Source organism: Aphelocoma coerulescens, chromosome 7, assembly GCF_041296385.1.
Source record: "Aphelocoma coerulescens isolate FSJ_1873_10779 chromosome 7, UR_Acoe_1.0, whole genome shotgun sequence".
NCBI classification, from domain to species: Eukaryota; Metazoa; Chordata; class Aves; order Passeriformes; family Corvidae; genus Aphelocoma; species Aphelocoma coerulescens.
In genome coordinates this window covers 10,597,308-10,613,855 of record NC_091021.1, presented here as the reverse complement: position 1 = coordinate 10,613,855, position 16,548 = coordinate 10,597,308, and the positions used below count along the sequence as shown (strand labels likewise).

Here is a 16,548-nt window from a genome sequence, read left to right as displayed (position 1 = left end):
AGATGAATGAAAATTGTACAGCCTGGAGAAATCCTGTGATATGTGTCTCTATTTTTAGCTCTACTTATTAAAAACTCATGCATATTTAATTGTAAAAGTATTAATTCATAATAAGCCTCATCTTTATATAGCCCACTTTGTATTGTTGTCTTTTCATTAATTGTTCATTTAGATTCTGAAGGATTTCTGTTTCATTTACTGCAGAAACCGAGGAAGGCAGCAAATGCAGCAATAATCCTGCAAGGAGAGAAAATTACAGCATGTGCTCACTGAACTAAATAATGAATTGTAATGTGTACTCGCAAGGAGAGGAGGCACGGCTGGTGATAGCTTTGGTATCTCTAACTCCTCAGTGGTCTGGGCTCTAGCACAAAGAATTTTCTCATCTCGAGAGCACAGACCAGACTCAGCCAAGTGTGCTCTGGGATACATACACTTGCAGGCAATAGTGGCATGTGCCAGTTGCCCCAGGAGTACCTTTGTTGTCAAAGTGGTGCTCCTTAGGACTCTTAACTGGTTTTCTCTTCTCTTGAGTGTGGTTACAGATTGTAAACTGTAAATCAACAAACTGTTAAACAGGGGAAGTTTTTTCAGTCTGTTTTCCTCTTCCTTTCTAGTTGAAGAAGTGTGAAGAAGTTGAAGTGTGTCTCTGGCTCTGAGGCTGTTCCCTGGCATAGCCTGTGTTTCCTCGGAGCTCCTCACCTCTGACTGCTTCAGTGATTGCCCTGCAGTGGTTTAGCTTTAAGGAGAGAGGGAATTTATATGATATAGAATATGTCTAAGTGTCCTACTGATGTCTTGCTGCACCTTAACAAATGCAGGCATCTTCTCTTAATAACCTGTTGGTATAAATTAAGTAATCTGACTCACACAGTTGTGGAAGAGAATTTATCCAGAGCACAGTAACTATTTACCAATCTGACTTCTTTTTACTGAAAGGATGAAGTGCTCTCTTTCTTGAATTATCCAGCTAAAGTGTTTCCTTAACATTATTTCATTGTTTAAAAAAAAAATAGTAAAGCATTGGTGCAGCTTTAAGAGTTCTGTCATAGTGTTCAAGCATGAAGCTCTGACCTAAAACATATTTCAGAGGACAATCTGAAGCAGGACATTAGATTGCAATCTTCATTCTTTAAAACAAGTTATTAGACTTGGAAATGTATGTATGGTGCTATATTGTGGTTTGTAAAAGACAAAACTCGTTGTTAAGCAGCAGAACTGGTTTGGTTTAGAGCTGAAGTGTTTCTAGTATTAAAAGTGATTTATCCTGTAAGTAGAGAGGGCGATTATCATCAACACCTTCATATACAGCCCTGCTGACTTTCTGCCTTGATTAATTTAGGCTGAAGATCTTTGTGTTTAATACAGACAAACAACTTGGGTTTTTTCTTATTCTGGGCTCTTTTTCTGTGGATTATAAGGAAGTGATTTAAAGAATGTATAGCAGGTGTTTTCTGGAGGAGGGAATCTTTAGGGCTTTCAATCTCTGTAGTTTCTGCAAAGATTGCATTCATAGCTATTTGATTCTCTGCAATATTTCTAACTTAATACACTGGACACCTTAAGTTGAACTTGAAAAGGTATATATGAGAAACATGGTATTGACATGTTTTTGGTAATGGCACCTCCTCCTTAAGGACCTACTTAGGACAGTCAGGAAGCAAAAGGCATTGCCTTTGATCTGGCTGACCATCAGGTCTTCTCCTCTTAGTGTCACGGATGCCTTTGGTAGATGTTTGCTTAGTAGAGTTTCATTCATTGAAAAAGCTCCATTAAACTGTAGGCAAGCAGAAATGTTCTGATGTTTTATTTCAGCCAAAGAGTCTTCTTAAATCTTTATGGAAATGCAGACTTTTTTTTTTTTTTTTTGGGGTGGGGAGGGGGGAACAGGGGCAAAAGTGCGGGGGAAGATTATAACTGGCAAAATGATGTAAATTGAAATATCAAAAGGGTAAAAGGGGCAGAAGGATGGAGATTTGCATTTATACTGACAGTTAAATTCACTCCAGCTAAATCTGTCAGTTCTTAAAAATAATTGTTTCCTGTTTTCCTCATCTACTGATTGTATCTACAGTTTATTTATAAGACTTAGGTACACAAAGCTTTGGGTTGGTTTTGTTTTTAATTTTACTTTGTTCTTTAAGGAGACCAATTGAGTCTTTTTTAAACATCTTCCACCCCCAAATTATGATCAGTTTTACCAGGCTGGAACTTTAAAAAATGGAGAATCAGGGAAATTGCTTAGCTATGGACTGGTGGGCACTCTTTCTTATACTACTTGTAGTCTACCAACATGTTTCAATTACAGAATTCTTGAATTTGCAGTCAGTTGATACACGTTTTTCACAAAGAAATGCCTTTTTTCAAGTTGATAATACCCCTTTGTGACAAAACTGAATAAACAGCATCATGAATTGAAGCATATGCTGCTTTGAGAGAAACAGCATTCCTGTGTTCCCTGGTAACGAGGGAATGACAGAGGTGTACCTAGTCTGTGGTGCTTTGCTACCATTTCAGAGGGTGAAATCAATTTTATGCGGTAGAAAATTGAGCTCGTACAGGCTTGAAAATGGGAATGATTGTATTGGATTTGGGCTTGGATGGGTAGAACAATGAATGTTCATTCATATTCATTGTATATTCTAAGGATTTCCATCAGCATAGAATGGCTTTCCAGTTAAAAATTGGATTTAAATGAATTTATAGAAATGTTTATTGCATATATCAATATACATACACCAGCTTTTAATAACTGCCATGTAAATGCTTAAATCAGGCTCTGTTAAGTATCACTAAAATATAGCTGTCATTCATGGATGTGACACTCATTCAATAGTTTCTGCTTGGGTACAGGTTGCAGAGCCTTGGAATGAAACTGCAGAACTACTGTCATAGTAAGCAGTAAATAATTGAACTACTTCTTTTGTCAAGTGCATTATTTTATAAATGGCTTTTTGAATTGTGGCTTTTTTGGCCTGGCAGATTTCCTTTCTTTTTTCAAAGGAAAACTTCTTTTCTGTTTGTCAAGCTTTTTGGCACTGTGCTCTTTCTTCTGGGTACGTGTTTATTTCCTTTCCCTAACAGGCAAATGCCGAGTTTTTCTGTTCTTCAGAAGTTCTTTATTTTGGTCTTTACTGTCCATTGTGAAAAAGTCTTGGGGGAAAACTTATAATTGAGTAACTCTGGGCTGTTGCTGCTGATGTTCTGGAAGTCCTAAAGACAGGAGGGATTTCAAGAGAGTTGCATGGGTTACTCTTTTTTTTTTTTTTTGTCATTTATATGTTCCTGCAGGCTTTCACATATGTAAGTATGAGCATATATTATAGTTTATTCACAGAATAATTGAATTCTCATTTTCCCATCCTGTGACAAAGTAGCTTCTCATACAGATTATTGTCTGTCTTTCTAGTATAGACACTTGAAGGGGGCTGTATTTTAGATGATTGTATGGCCTGGCATCAAAAGTCTAAACTGAGAGCAGCTGCATCAGTACTTGAAGGGAAATTCTTGAGGACAACCAATCAACAGCAGCTAGCAGCAGATATAGCTGTGTCATGGACACGCAAGATCAAAGCCTGGCAGCAGGGATTCTGGTTTTAAAGTTTATGTAGAGTACCATTGCATCGTGAATTATCCAAGGCCATAGTTCACAATATGCAGGGTTTAATGGCTACATGGCTGTACCTCGAGTCTCTGCCTCAGTTGTGAACTCTGCTCTGAGGGCTGGTGCTACAGGTAAGATTACTGAAATAAATGAACTTGGTTAAAGTAGTTGCCACACCAGGAGGGAGGTAAGGGCAGGCATATAATACATATGGAACATGGCCTGTTGGCTGTGAAATTGCTCTGCAGTTTCCAGTCAAGTTTTGTTTCTTACATGAGTAGTGTAGAAGATAGGAGCCTATCTGCTATGTTTAACTTAAATTGATGTGTAGTTCTTATATTATTCAGTGAAGGACAGGGATGAGTTTTAGGCAATGGACATCCTCCTGTATGTCTGCAGAACAATACTAAGATACATCTGTGGGCCAGATGGATCTCACAGCCTGGCAGCTGCAGCAGAAGGGATTAGATGAACCCTCCATTATCCCTTCCATACAATTTTGCCCAGGTTATCCAGGCTGTCAGTGTTCATCTCCATAATTAATGCGGCTGAGTTAGGTTGAAATGTATTAGGGCTTCCTTACTCCACCTGAGCTGTGGAGACAGCATTGCAGGGACATGGGACATTTGTCTTCGTTGACAACAAAGTATGTCAGTAAGTACCCCCTAAAACTGGTATAACTGTAGGATGTCAAGCTATGCATATGAGTATGGATGTGTGCACAACTCTCTGGGCCCATATTTATGACTTTCACTCATTTGACCAGTGACCAGTGTGCTGTGTACCAGCTTGCTCCATGTTGAAGCTTTTGCCTGATAATTAATGCAGTAAGTTGTACTGAAAGCCCAGTGCCTGGTGGGCTATGGGCAGGGTGTGTGGACCTGTCAGAAATATGCACAACCCTTCAGACTGGTGGCCATGGTAACAGGGTTGAGCAGTAACTTCTGCCTGGTGTCAGGAGGTAGAAGATGGAAGCCTTACTCAAGCAGCTAAGGTCATAGGAGAGTGACATTTGTTTCCAGGTAGATACAAAAGTGTATGGGACTCACAAAAGAACTGTACGAAGATCTATTGAAAATAGATACTCTATTGCACTCGGAATTAACTGAGCTATTCTCTGGCCAAATAATGCATGGACTGTTTTCTTAAAGTATATATTTATGCTGAATTGTATGCTTTTTCCCTTAGGGTAGATTTTCAGCCAGTCTAAATTATATGGTGGTTTTGTAATCTGAGCTGATGTTTAACATCTGAGCTGAGTCACCAGCTTTGAGTCCAAAGCAGACTGGAGATGCACACGGATGTTCTTTACTTTCTTCCTCCCTCTCCTGTACAGCAGCACCCGTGTCAAATTTCGGTGCAGTAATTTTTAGCTTTACCTTAAAACATCTGAGTCCAGTTTCCAGAAATTGCTAGTTGTGATTTCCCAGCAGTGAGTTCAGAGGAGGAGTTAGCAGACTGAAGGCAGAGTTTTCTCAGCTCAGTTTACTCCCTGCATGGCTCAGAGCAGGGCAACAAGGACATCTCGACAAAATTCTGTCTTCTTTTGCTCAGTCTTGAGTTACTGCAGCTTCCTCCACAGATCAAGAGAGGGAGTGGTTTTGGTCCTCTGAATGATTTTTTGGAGGACCTCTGCCTCTTCCCCTAGGGACGCCAGCTACCTGGCACAGCCAGCCAAGCGTTGGGCATGCATTGAGTCTGGCACTCCTGTGGAGATAGTTTGAATGGAAAAGTCAAAACATCTCCCTTGGGAGAAGATCTACGAAGTGCTGTGTCTTTCAAGATGCTTAAGTTGACCTTCTTGGCAATTTTCTTGATTAAAAAGGAAACCTGGTTAAAAGATCATGCACATATAGGTTTGTTTCTGGAACCTGGCAAGTTTATGTTCTTACATCATCATTGCTTCAGGCTAAGCTGCTTCTAAGAGTATCCACTAATTGTCCTATTATGAAAGTCTGGGGGACTTGGAAAGTCTCTGGAACGTTTGTTGAAGAAGGAAGTAAGCAGATCAGCAGAAGAATAATGTTTCTGAATTTAACTTGTCTCTGTGCTTCTAGAAACAATTTATATTTCAAGACAGTTACTATCCAATTAATTTAAAGCTGAATTAAAGCAACTTTTATTTCATTTTAAAAGAGAGATATTAAAGAACATTTAAGTGTTTCAGCTGTATTTAAGTCCTGTGTCAGTTATGATGGTAGCTTCCAATAATTTTTAATATCTTTCAAGAGCTCCCCAAATAAAAGTAATGTCCAGCACTGGCTGTTCAGGAAAAATAGTGAATACAAATTTACTGACAAATGTGCAAAATAGAATAACTGGGGTGAAAAAAGAGAGAGCTCTTCTTTCCCTTTTAATATTTCTGATATATCCTCAGTATCCTTGTAATTAAAAGGAAAAATGGTGTCAGAGTGTAATGATTTGATTTTTCAAGCTTATGACATCTCTCTTTTGGTTTTCATTAGATCACAAATTCTCTAGGTTTGGAATGATCACTTTTTGCCTCCAACATAGCCATCGCTGGACTCGTTTGTATCATCCACCTGCATAAGTAATTATTTAAAACATGCAGACTTAATGAGTACTCAGGCCTTCTAGGTAGCAATATTGAACAGCTATGACTATATTTTAGCTGAAGGATCTCATCACTTTCTGCCTGCTGTTGATGCTCAGAACTGGTCAGTTACGTAATATGATGGTAGTTATATTTTTGAAATATTGGATTGCATGATCTACTGGAATAAAATTAAATTTCCACTACATGATACAAGATTATTAATTAATGAACTAAATCATCCTAAAGACTTAAGATATAGCCATGGTCATGTAAGTGAAAAGGCTTTATTACCCTCTACATGTTAATCAGTGGAGAAAAATAGAGATCCCAAAGAACTGTTTTTTCTTGGCTCTTGAATACTGTGACAGCTTTTATATTCATCTTTATCTTGGTGATTGAATAGGAAGCATCCAAATGTGTTAGCTTAACTTGGATCAGATAGAATGTTAGCTAATGGAGAAAAATCCTACTAATCAGCGAAATACCTTCTGAGAGAAATTCCATTATGTGGATTGCAGATAACTTGATGAGTAGAAGTTCTTGGAAATATCCCAGCAGGAGTAACAAGAAAAGGACATCTGGGCAGAAAGATGAAGCTTTTCTCTCATTTTTGTCTGCAGAGAAAGGATGCCAGCTTTATCAGATTTTATTATTTTGTTGTGTTTCTATTTTATTTTTATTTTTTATAGACCAAATCTTCTACCTGAAATAGTAGAATACAGGCCTGAAAGGAAGCTATTGAGTTAAAGAGCTATCCAGTTAATCCCTTTGTCTCAGGCCAAATCGGTTCCTGATGATCAAGCTGAGTAAGTGGCTGGTGAGTTTTACTGGGAGGGGCCCATCTGTCCTCCTGGCAGAGGTGCACAGCAGCTCTAGAGGAGATAAAAGCTCTTTATGTGCTGAAGCAGAGTAAGCACAGAGTGGTGAAGCGCATGAGTGAATGATGGTTATCCATCACCCAGCTGCATAGGCAGGTTTTGCAGCCGACAGTGAATTCTGACTATTCTGCTTTTGCCAGAGTTTCTAGCACGTCTGAAGCCAGTGTAGGGACTGGAGTCCTACCTTCTCCCAGAAAATATGCTATTTTTGAGTTCTGTGCAGAGAAGGATTCCCAAATTCTGAATTTATTCAAAAAGCATTTTCTCAGCCACTTTGAGCTCAGACATATGGTCAACTTGAACCTTATATTGCAGTATTTGGGAATCTTTGTACTGAACAAAGCAGTGTCACACAGTGTGTAATTGGAAAACCAGCATGTTTTCTGTTCTTTGTATTCTTAATGTGTTCTTCAGCCAGTATAATTATGGGGATTGCTTACCTCAGCATGGGAGTGGCATTTGAGAGATATACCAAGCGTGATCTGATTGTGTCCAAAAGAGAACAAGGGAGCTGGAGAAGGTCCTGTGAGAAGCGGTTGAAGGAGCTGGGGGTGTTTAGCCTGGAGAAAAAGAGGGTCAGGGGAACCTTATGGCTCTCTACAACTACCTCAAAACTGTTGGTTGTCAGTCTGTTCTCCCAGGTAACAAACAAAGGTCCAGAGGAAATGGCCTCAAGCTGTCCCTAGGGAGGTTCGAATATTAGGGAAAATTTCTTCAGCAAAGGAGTTGTCAGACATTGACAATGGTGAACCTCTGAGTGTTAGGTTAATGGTTGGACTGGATGTTGTTAAAGGTCTTTTTCAACTTAAATGATTCAGTGATCCCACGAATGGGGGACATTTGGGTGTCGGCTGGGCAGGACAGTTCTTGCTGCCCGTCTGTCGCTCCGCAGCAGAGCCAGCAGAGCACTCCCCGAGGGCAGGGAACCTCGCCGTGCAGTGCCCCGGCCTCGGCTCGCTCCTCTGCGGTGCCGCAGCGCAGGGGCCGAAGGCAGTGCCCGGTGCAATGGGTTAATGAGCGCTTCCCCGGCAGTGCCCGGTGCCATGGGTTAATGAGCGCTTCCCCGGCAGTGCCCGGTGCCATGGGTTAATGAGCGCTTCCCCGGCAGTGCCCGGTGCCATGGGTTAATGAGCGCTTCCCCGGCAGTGCCCGGTGCAATGGGTTAATGAGCGCTTCCCCGGCAGTGCCCGGTGCCATGGGTTAATGAGCGCTTCCCCGGCAGTGCCCGGTGCCATGGGTTAATGAGCGCTTCCCCGGCAGTGCCCGGTGCCATGGGTTAATGAGCGCTTCCCCGGCAGTGCCCGGTGCCATGGGTTAATGAGCGCTTCCCCGGCAGTGCCCGGTGCAATGGGTTAATGAGCGCTTCCCCGGCAGTGCCCCGAGCCGCCCGCGCAGAGCACCGGCCGTGTCCGCCGGGGCCGGGTCATGCGCTCGGGGCCAGCCCTGCGGAGCTGCTTGACTGTCAGTGGTGTGGGAAGAGCCTGCGAGCAGCACCCCTAAGCCACATCAAAGAGCACTACATAAACAAGAAATGAATCACTGTTAGGAGTAAGATAAACAGGGCAGCATGTGAACGCTGGTTTCTTTTGCGTGGTGGGGTAGGATTTTTTTTCGTTATTCCTGTGCTGGAACTCTTGGACTTCGATTCACGTATTTTTTTAAACTATTGAATATTTGACTGTGTGAAATGGTCTGATGTTTCTTTTCAATCTCCTTTAGTGAAGGCTAGGCAAGAGGATTTTTCCTATCTGTATTTTGTTTTTTAAGTGGAACCGTTTCCCAGTTCTAGTTCCTCTATGATTAGTAATTGGGGAGTATATTTAGATAGAAATAATCCTGAACTTGGGCCACTTAGAGATTAAGAGGAAATCAGTTCTGTTTCTCTCTAAGCTTCTTGTCAAGTACTGAAGAAAATGCTGTGATACGGATAAGCAGCTTTGGTACAGGTTTCACTTTTCAACTGCAATAGTTTGCTAAAGTTAGTATCTGCTGATTTCCTGAATGCCTGTATTTCCCTACGCTTTTAATTCAGGCTGAACATTTCAGTTTGCCTTCATGAAACACTGTGCCTGGCCAGCTTGGTGTGATAGTCAGTGATATCACTGCGCTGATTGCGCTCAGCCCGATGAGCCGAACCTTCATGGCAGGGCAGGTGCACACAGCTAATCCTGGCCATTGTCTTTACAGCATAGTCTGGGTGCAAATGCTGCTTCAGTCATGCGTAGCAGGAGTTGAAGGTGGGAGGATAATTCTTATTTTCAGTCTATGGTAGGATGTATGTGTTAGTGTTCTGCTAGTTATGTTATTAGTGACAGACATCAGGAATTGTTAACCTAATGAACTCATTTCTTTTGTAGGCAGGAAGGCACTGTGTAAGGTTTTCGTTTCTTTTCTGGATTGCAAATAATTGAAGTAGTGGCTTGTTTTGCCCTTCTATGACTTCTTATGGTTTGGGTTTTATGGCAATCATCTTTTCCCCTTTTACAATATGTGTGTCGTATTTCTCTCTTTACAAATATCTTTAATTAATCTCACTGATATACTACATAGCAGAGTACTATCTGACATGAGGGCGTCTTTGCAACCTCTTTTACTGAATTTAGACTATGCTGTAAAAGCTTACGAGTCCTGAATTTTGGAGGTATTTTTTCCCTGCAGTAGAATCTTATTTACATGTGAGTTTAACTTGCTGGCTGCATATTGATTTCAGTTGCTTTATGTGGTTTGTTTGCATCACACTTGGAATTATGAATAGGAACAGACAAGTTACCCAGCATTTAGATTTGTGGTTTACTTTACTTTCGGAAACTAATGTGTTTCACCAGAATGATGGCCATTAGGACTTAAGAAAATGGACAGTTGCAAAGGAGTTAATGTTTTCTTGGGCTATTTTCATCTCTCAAACTGTGGCATAGTCCTTGCCAGTGCAAGTTAATTCTCATGTATCCTTAATCATGGATGAGTTTGTCCATCTGCCACATATAAATTTTCAATATGTTCCAACAAATGCCAGTGCTGCCCTGGGTACAGTGTAAGGCTCTGCAGCTGAAGGAAATTTCTTCACCCCTCCTATTAAAACTTTGTCTTTAACTTGTAGTATGCCTGCAGGACAGTTATTTTGCAGTGAATTTACTGCCATAAAAACACTGCATACAGCGGTTCAAAAATACATAAATCTGTGGCTGTGGGACAGAAGAAAATAAAATTAATAACTCTCAGTCAATCTGTTCATTAATGTTGCCTGATCTCCTGGCGTTGAGGGCCGTGGTTCCCAGGCAGGTGCATGAACTGCTTGCTGTGGTGGCAGGCTCAGGAGAAAATTGGGACCTCCTGACTTGGGGGTACAACTCTGTCACTGTGACGTTTAACACTTAAATGTAGTGTGTGTTGTTCCTCAGATCACAGGGTTGATCCCTGTGTGTTTCACTGGCTTGTAGGGAAGGTAGTGACCCTTTCTTACTAACCTTTCTGGTCTCAAAGCTCTCTGGGATTTTCAGATCTAGTGAATAAAACTTTGCATAGAGAAACAAGATACTAACTTCCCCAGCTCTCATTTGAAAAGGCCCTTTTTACCAAAGTTTCCCTTTTGTCACTGACCCTCACTCAGAGGCAGAGTGTGCGGGAACATGGCAGGGAGGAGGTAGTGAACCCTGTTGACGTCCAGCACTGGAAATAAAATGTGTATGCGGCCAAAATATTCCTCATGTCAGGAAAGACTGTGTCATGTGCTTTGTGAAGTAAATGTGATCATTTCTATGTCATTTCTGTGTATGTAGAACTATTGAATTGGATTTTTGTTTCCTTCCTTTTCTGCATTATTTGATGCTGAATCACATACAGTGTGTGATGGACTGCACACAACTGGATAAGTTGAACTTTATTTTTCCCCTTTGTTAGTTCTTAGTGTTTCAAAACATCTCCCATTTAAGAAAAGCTGAAAAATAGCAGAAATATTTTTGGTACACTTGAGTAGTCCATGCACTGAATTATTATTGAAAAGAAGATTGAAGATGAGTTGTGAGATGATTTATCTCAAGTTCTGAATAATGTGAGGGCTTATTTTCAAATGACAATACTTTTAGAATCTGTGGATAATGAAATGCAAGTTCTGCTTGTGAATGTATGGTGTGATGATATTACCATGACCCTTTCAGGGAAGACACTTCAAGGAAGTGTCTCGTCAAGGCTGGAGGAAGACTGTTGAATTTATAAGGCCTCTGTTTTCTAATGGATGGAAAAGGACAAAACAATTTGACTGCACAGATGAACTGACTAGTTGGATGTATATCTATAGTCTGAAGTACCTCAGTCAATGATTTGACATGTTTTTGTATGGTATAGAGGACCTCAGAAGCTATGCTTTTACCTTATAAGATGAAATCCTTACAAGATGTTTTTACAGTAGCATAAATCTGGGATACCATATTTCTACTGAAATATGTCCAACCTTACCATTATCTGCATCACTTTACGCATGCTGATCAAACAGGGCATAGAGAGTATTGTTGAAACTACCATATCCATCATGTAGTGCTGTGATTTTTATGGTGGAAGATGAGTTCATTGTGTCTTTCCTCTTAAAGCTATTTCACTCTTAACACCAGACTTAAATTAGCTTTGTTACTATGGCTGTTCTCGCTTCATAGATTGGATGATTTGCTTTCTGCTGTTTTCTGGCTTATAAATGTTATTTTGTGGTGTATGGCTAACATACACCACAAAACATTTTGTTTGTGAATCATGGGGTTTTTTAAATGTACAGACACTCAGTTCTTTGCAGTGGTAGGGCAATGAAGAAAGAGATTGTACTCAGTCTGTTTTAGGCTTCTGTGGGAACATTTTTGCACTAATACTTCTCCGTTTAATAACTGAGTCACCTCTTGTCTCACTTTAAACTTACTTTTTTCCTTCTTCATGATAGATCTCTGAACAACAACTTTTTTACGTGAATTGACAAAAGTGGAGAAGAGATGGCCAGCTCAGCCCGAGAACATCTGCTCTTTGTGCGCCGCCGCAACCCACAGCTCCGGTACACCCTGAGCCCCGAGAACCTGCAGAGCTTGGCCTCTCAGGGCACCATGCCTGAGAATATGAACTTGCAGCGTGCCAACAGTGACACTGATTTAGTGACCTCGGATAGCAGGTCTAGTTTGACAGCCAGCATGTATGAATACACCTTGGGACAGTCTCAGAACCTCATCATTTTCTGGGATATTAAGGAAGAAGTAGATCCAACTGACTGGATAGGACTTTATCACATAGGTAAGTTAGAATTATGTTGTAATATTTCTGTGTGTTTCTTGCTATTTTGTCACTTCCTATTTTCTTTTCTGATGTGTTCTGGCACATTACAGAACTAATCTACAGATAAAGCTGAGATAAGACTGCAGAGAGTTGCCTTGGATTTCTCTTTGCTTTTTTCCATGCAGTGAACTATGTAAAAACATCATTCTAATTAATGTAGACCTGGTTCCACAGTCACCTGCTAGAAGATGAAATGCATTATTCTTAAGCATACAGTTTCCTGTTTCCACCTTTGCTGGTGGCTGGCTTACAGACTGGAAAATTTGAAGTACCATATTCATCATGTAACTCGATGTGCTTACAGTCCAATGCTTATACATTATCTTGGACAAGTAACCACTTACCATTTGTGAAAAGCTACATTATCATTTATGTAAGTCTTTGATTTTGTAGAACTGAAATAGCATCAGTTCTGAAGGAGTGAAAATTTCTGTTTATGAGGAGTTCTTGTAGAAGGAAATCCTCTCCAGAGATTCTTCTGTGTGGGTTTCTTTGTGCTGTTCGGGCACAAAGGAGGGAGCTGGAAAGAGCTCTAGGCTGGCATGCAAGGGCCTGTGGGCTGTGTGTGCATTAGCAAATAATGTGGCTCAAAAGGGGTGGATCAGTTGGTCAGCTGGTGCTGAGAGCATCAGTAACCTCTCTGGGTTGTGATTTTCCTGTGTGTTGTGTTTAATCAAGGATGCAAACATCCCTGCTGCATGTGTGGTTTGGAGCTGTCCAAAGGACAGCCTTTATGCCCCCACTAGGAAAGGAGCATAGCCAGTACCTGGGTACCTTGAGTGGCACAGTCGCCTTCTCAAGGAATCACTTCACGTGCACTAAATTTAACCAGTGCACTGAGTTTAACCAGTGCTCACTAAGTGGGACTGGTGGGTTCATTTGTTCCAAAATTGTGCTGCTTCTCTGAACCTGATTACTCACGTAGAGATAATGGTCAATTCAAGCTGCCAGAAGCATGATAGCACAAACTGATGGAGACAGTTTTGACCACTGGAAATTTGTCTGTGCTGGGACTAAGTGTAGTGCAATGAAATTGGCCTCAGTAGGATTTTTGAGAGATATTTGCTGTGCCACCTTTTTACATGGTGTTCTATCTCTGCATCACTTAATGTTACATTCTGTGTAGATGCTGTTTCTAGTTCTCTTTCTTTTTGTCTGGTATTTTTTCCAACATTACCATAGTTATACAAAGTGGACATTATGGACTTGTGTTGTTCCAGTGCATACCTGGCTATGAAAGCTGTATTGGAGTTGCTGCGTAAGCTGCAGTCTCTCCTGGAACAAACTATGGATATGCACTAACCTTTAAGCCACCTGACTGAGGTGTCTCCATAATAAACACAAATGGATCTTCCCAACAGCATTAGCAATCAAAGTGTGATCTGTGCTGTAAAATGCACAGCCTGCTAAATGAACTTAAACATTCTAATTTAAATACATTGAGAACTTCATCTGCATAAAGGTTTAACAATTTTTCCTGTTGTTTTTTTATGGTTCACAGCACTTCAGGATTGATATTCAGTAAGCTAAAATGCAGCAACTCTGTAAAATTCTTATTTGTTCTTACTGTAGGCTGAAAGTGATTTTTATCTTACTTTTATGATTAAAAATATTTCTACGTTCAGTCTGTTTAGTCTGTAAAATATAAAACAATATTAAGTTACCACAGGGTAAGAATCCTGTGGAACACCCATACTTATGTTTTCTTGGGCCTAACCCCCCCTTTTACTACCATGTAATACCAGAGTATGTGAATGCTTTCTTGTTAAATGGTGGAAGGTCCAGAAGCTTTTGTCTCCATTGCCACTTGAAATCCATGAATGGTGGTGTGAGTTTTGTTATTGATTTAAAATAGATCTGAGCAGAGTGTTTCCTTTAAGACTTGTGGTTTTATCACTCTGAATGATAAAACTGCACCTTTTTTATCAGCGGAGGTAAGGACATAGTCTGATAGGCATGCCTGTCTGTCTTTGATGTAAGTTTTTTTATCAACTCTTTCAAGATTTATGTTTTTTTATCAACTCTTTCAAGTGTTAAAAAAACCCTCTTAATTTGCATAACTTTTATAGCCGCAGTTAAGGTAAGTTAAATTCTACAGGTATAATCCAGCATTTTCAGTCCTTTGTAATTGCTGTGAAGTACCTCCAGTTTCCACTTACTCCTTTGCAAGTACTTATTTTCTCAGGAGAGTCATGCTAGTTGGTGAATATTTTTAAGAATAAAAGCTCCATTCTCAAACATGTTATTAACATTTAATGTAGTTGCTTGAGGTTCTCCATCCTGGTCTTTGTTTAAAATGAAAATTATTTCATTTAAGTCTCCCCTCTGGCACAGGCTCCTGAAGGCACTGGGAATTGTGTGTGGTCACTAAATACAAGGCATCACTGGGGCTCTGCCAGCTTGTTGCTGTACCTCCAGTATTCCCCCATGTCTTCAAGTAAAGCACCATTTTTCAAGGAGCTGGGAGCAGAAAAAGGCAAATATTGTGCTCTTATTTTAAAACCCCAAAGCACCAAAAGCACAGTCCGGTGGCCTTTTTTTTTTTTTTTTTAATGTTGCTTGTACAGTTAATTGTCATGAAAGATGGATCAGTGTTTTGAGGGGAAAAAGTGATTGTTGATTCTGTGAGGAGAAGATGAACATTCTAAAATGACCATCAGTCTGAGTTCAGGCATTTGTACAGAGAGATCTGGCAAAGGTCTGAAGCAATGCAGGTACATTTTCAGGTCAAATTAAGTTTCACATAATTACGTCCATTATAAAAGGAATTGAAAATGGAGCACTGGAAGCAGTCTTGCCTCTTCATTCATTAATTTACTCAATTAGCATGTTCTCATTAGTTTTCTATACTGAGAAGGCAGTTCTGTGCTTCTTAGTGTGGTTTTACTGCTTGGTTGGAACTGCAGTGGCTCACTAGGAATCCCACCAAACTTCTTAATAGAAGTTTCTTTATAACAGGCTGGCCAGAACCCACTGTACACATACCCCCAGACACTGATTGGTGCAGCTGGTCACAAGACTGTCAGCAATCAGAGTCACTGCCTCTGCTGTTAGGTGCTTTGCAGGTGATTGATTGGCTTTCACTAGGGAAGAGTAGATGGAGCTTTTCCTAGAACAGTACAACTTCAGTGAAATATTTGGCCTGCTAAATGGTTATGAAAATAAATGTTACCTTTTTAAAATGAGAAAAGCCCAAGGGGAGAATCACAGAATCATCTTATTCTGAAGGACTGATTTTTTAATTTTTTTTTTAAGTGCATGTGAATTTTTTTTTTTAGACTTATGTTATTAAAAAAGGAAAGGAAGATATAAATGAACAAATACTTTGTAGAAAAGACTGTATGTTATGAGGCATTAATTCATGGGATACTCCTCTACAGAAACTTTTGGTCTTTCATTTTTAATGCAAGAAATTGAACCTAACTGAATAATTCTATGTAGCTAAATTCATGCTCAATTTTTCTATAATTTTGTATTTTAAATAATGTTTTTAGATATATATGTGAGTTTGCTCACTTGTACCCTACTTGTATCTTCCTCTGTTTCATCAGTGCGTATGTTAAAACGTGGCCCATTTTCTTGCAGAGACTGCTTTGTATACATGTTCTTGTTCTTTCCCAGTGTATTCCTAAGGATTACCAGAAGAAGAGTGTATGTGAGGGACACAGTGTATTTTGTGAAGGCAAACATCCTTTTTCCTGGCTATTTCTGGATTTGTACTGGCTGAACTTTTAAAAGTGTCAGTGGCACTTCTGGAACAGTCTTGTCCATCAAGTTTAGTTAAAGCAGCTTTGTATCTCCAGAGGCGAGATGTGTGGGAATGCAGATACCACAGCTGTGAAAGCACAGAGGGGAGTCCCACTGAGACTGCGTGCAAGGCAGAAATGTTATTCACTCTCTTTGGGTAAATTGGGCAGTGTTGTGTGAAACGTGAAATTGTCAAATCTGAAATACAGGTTTATCATTTTGAATTCAGCTTTAAGCTCTGCCTAGAATGGACTTGTCATTTTTTACTCAGGGCTGTTAATGAGGATTGTCACTTGGGGAGTGACAAGGCTTGATGAAATTTGAAGAGGGGGCTTTTTAGTAGAGATATTGCACTTGTGCTTACTTTGAATTTTCAGTCTTTCTGTCCTAATGAAAAGGAAGGAAGAGATCCTCTTCTCAAAAATTCTCTATTTTTAGTTAGGATTTTGACTGAAAAC

General features: G+C 40.2%; 1 protein-coding gene across 3 annotated transcripts in view; it reads left to right on the top strand.

Annotated features, from left to right (window-relative positions):
- Positions 1-16,548, top strand: part of HECW2 (HECT, C2 and WW domain containing E3 ubiquitin protein ligase 2) — a 180,213-nt gene that overhangs the window by 62,692 nt on the left and 100,973 nt on the right. For all 3 annotated transcript variants that reach the window (XM_069022049.1, XM_069022050.1, XM_069022047.1), the window contains exon 2: positions 11,961-12,301. In XM_069022049.1, coding sequence (XP_068878150.1) covers positions 12,010-12,301 — 292 coding nt within the window. In that variant the 5' untranslated portion in view covers positions 11,961-12,009. The remainder of the gene's footprint in view (positions 1-11,960; positions 12,302-16,548) is intronic.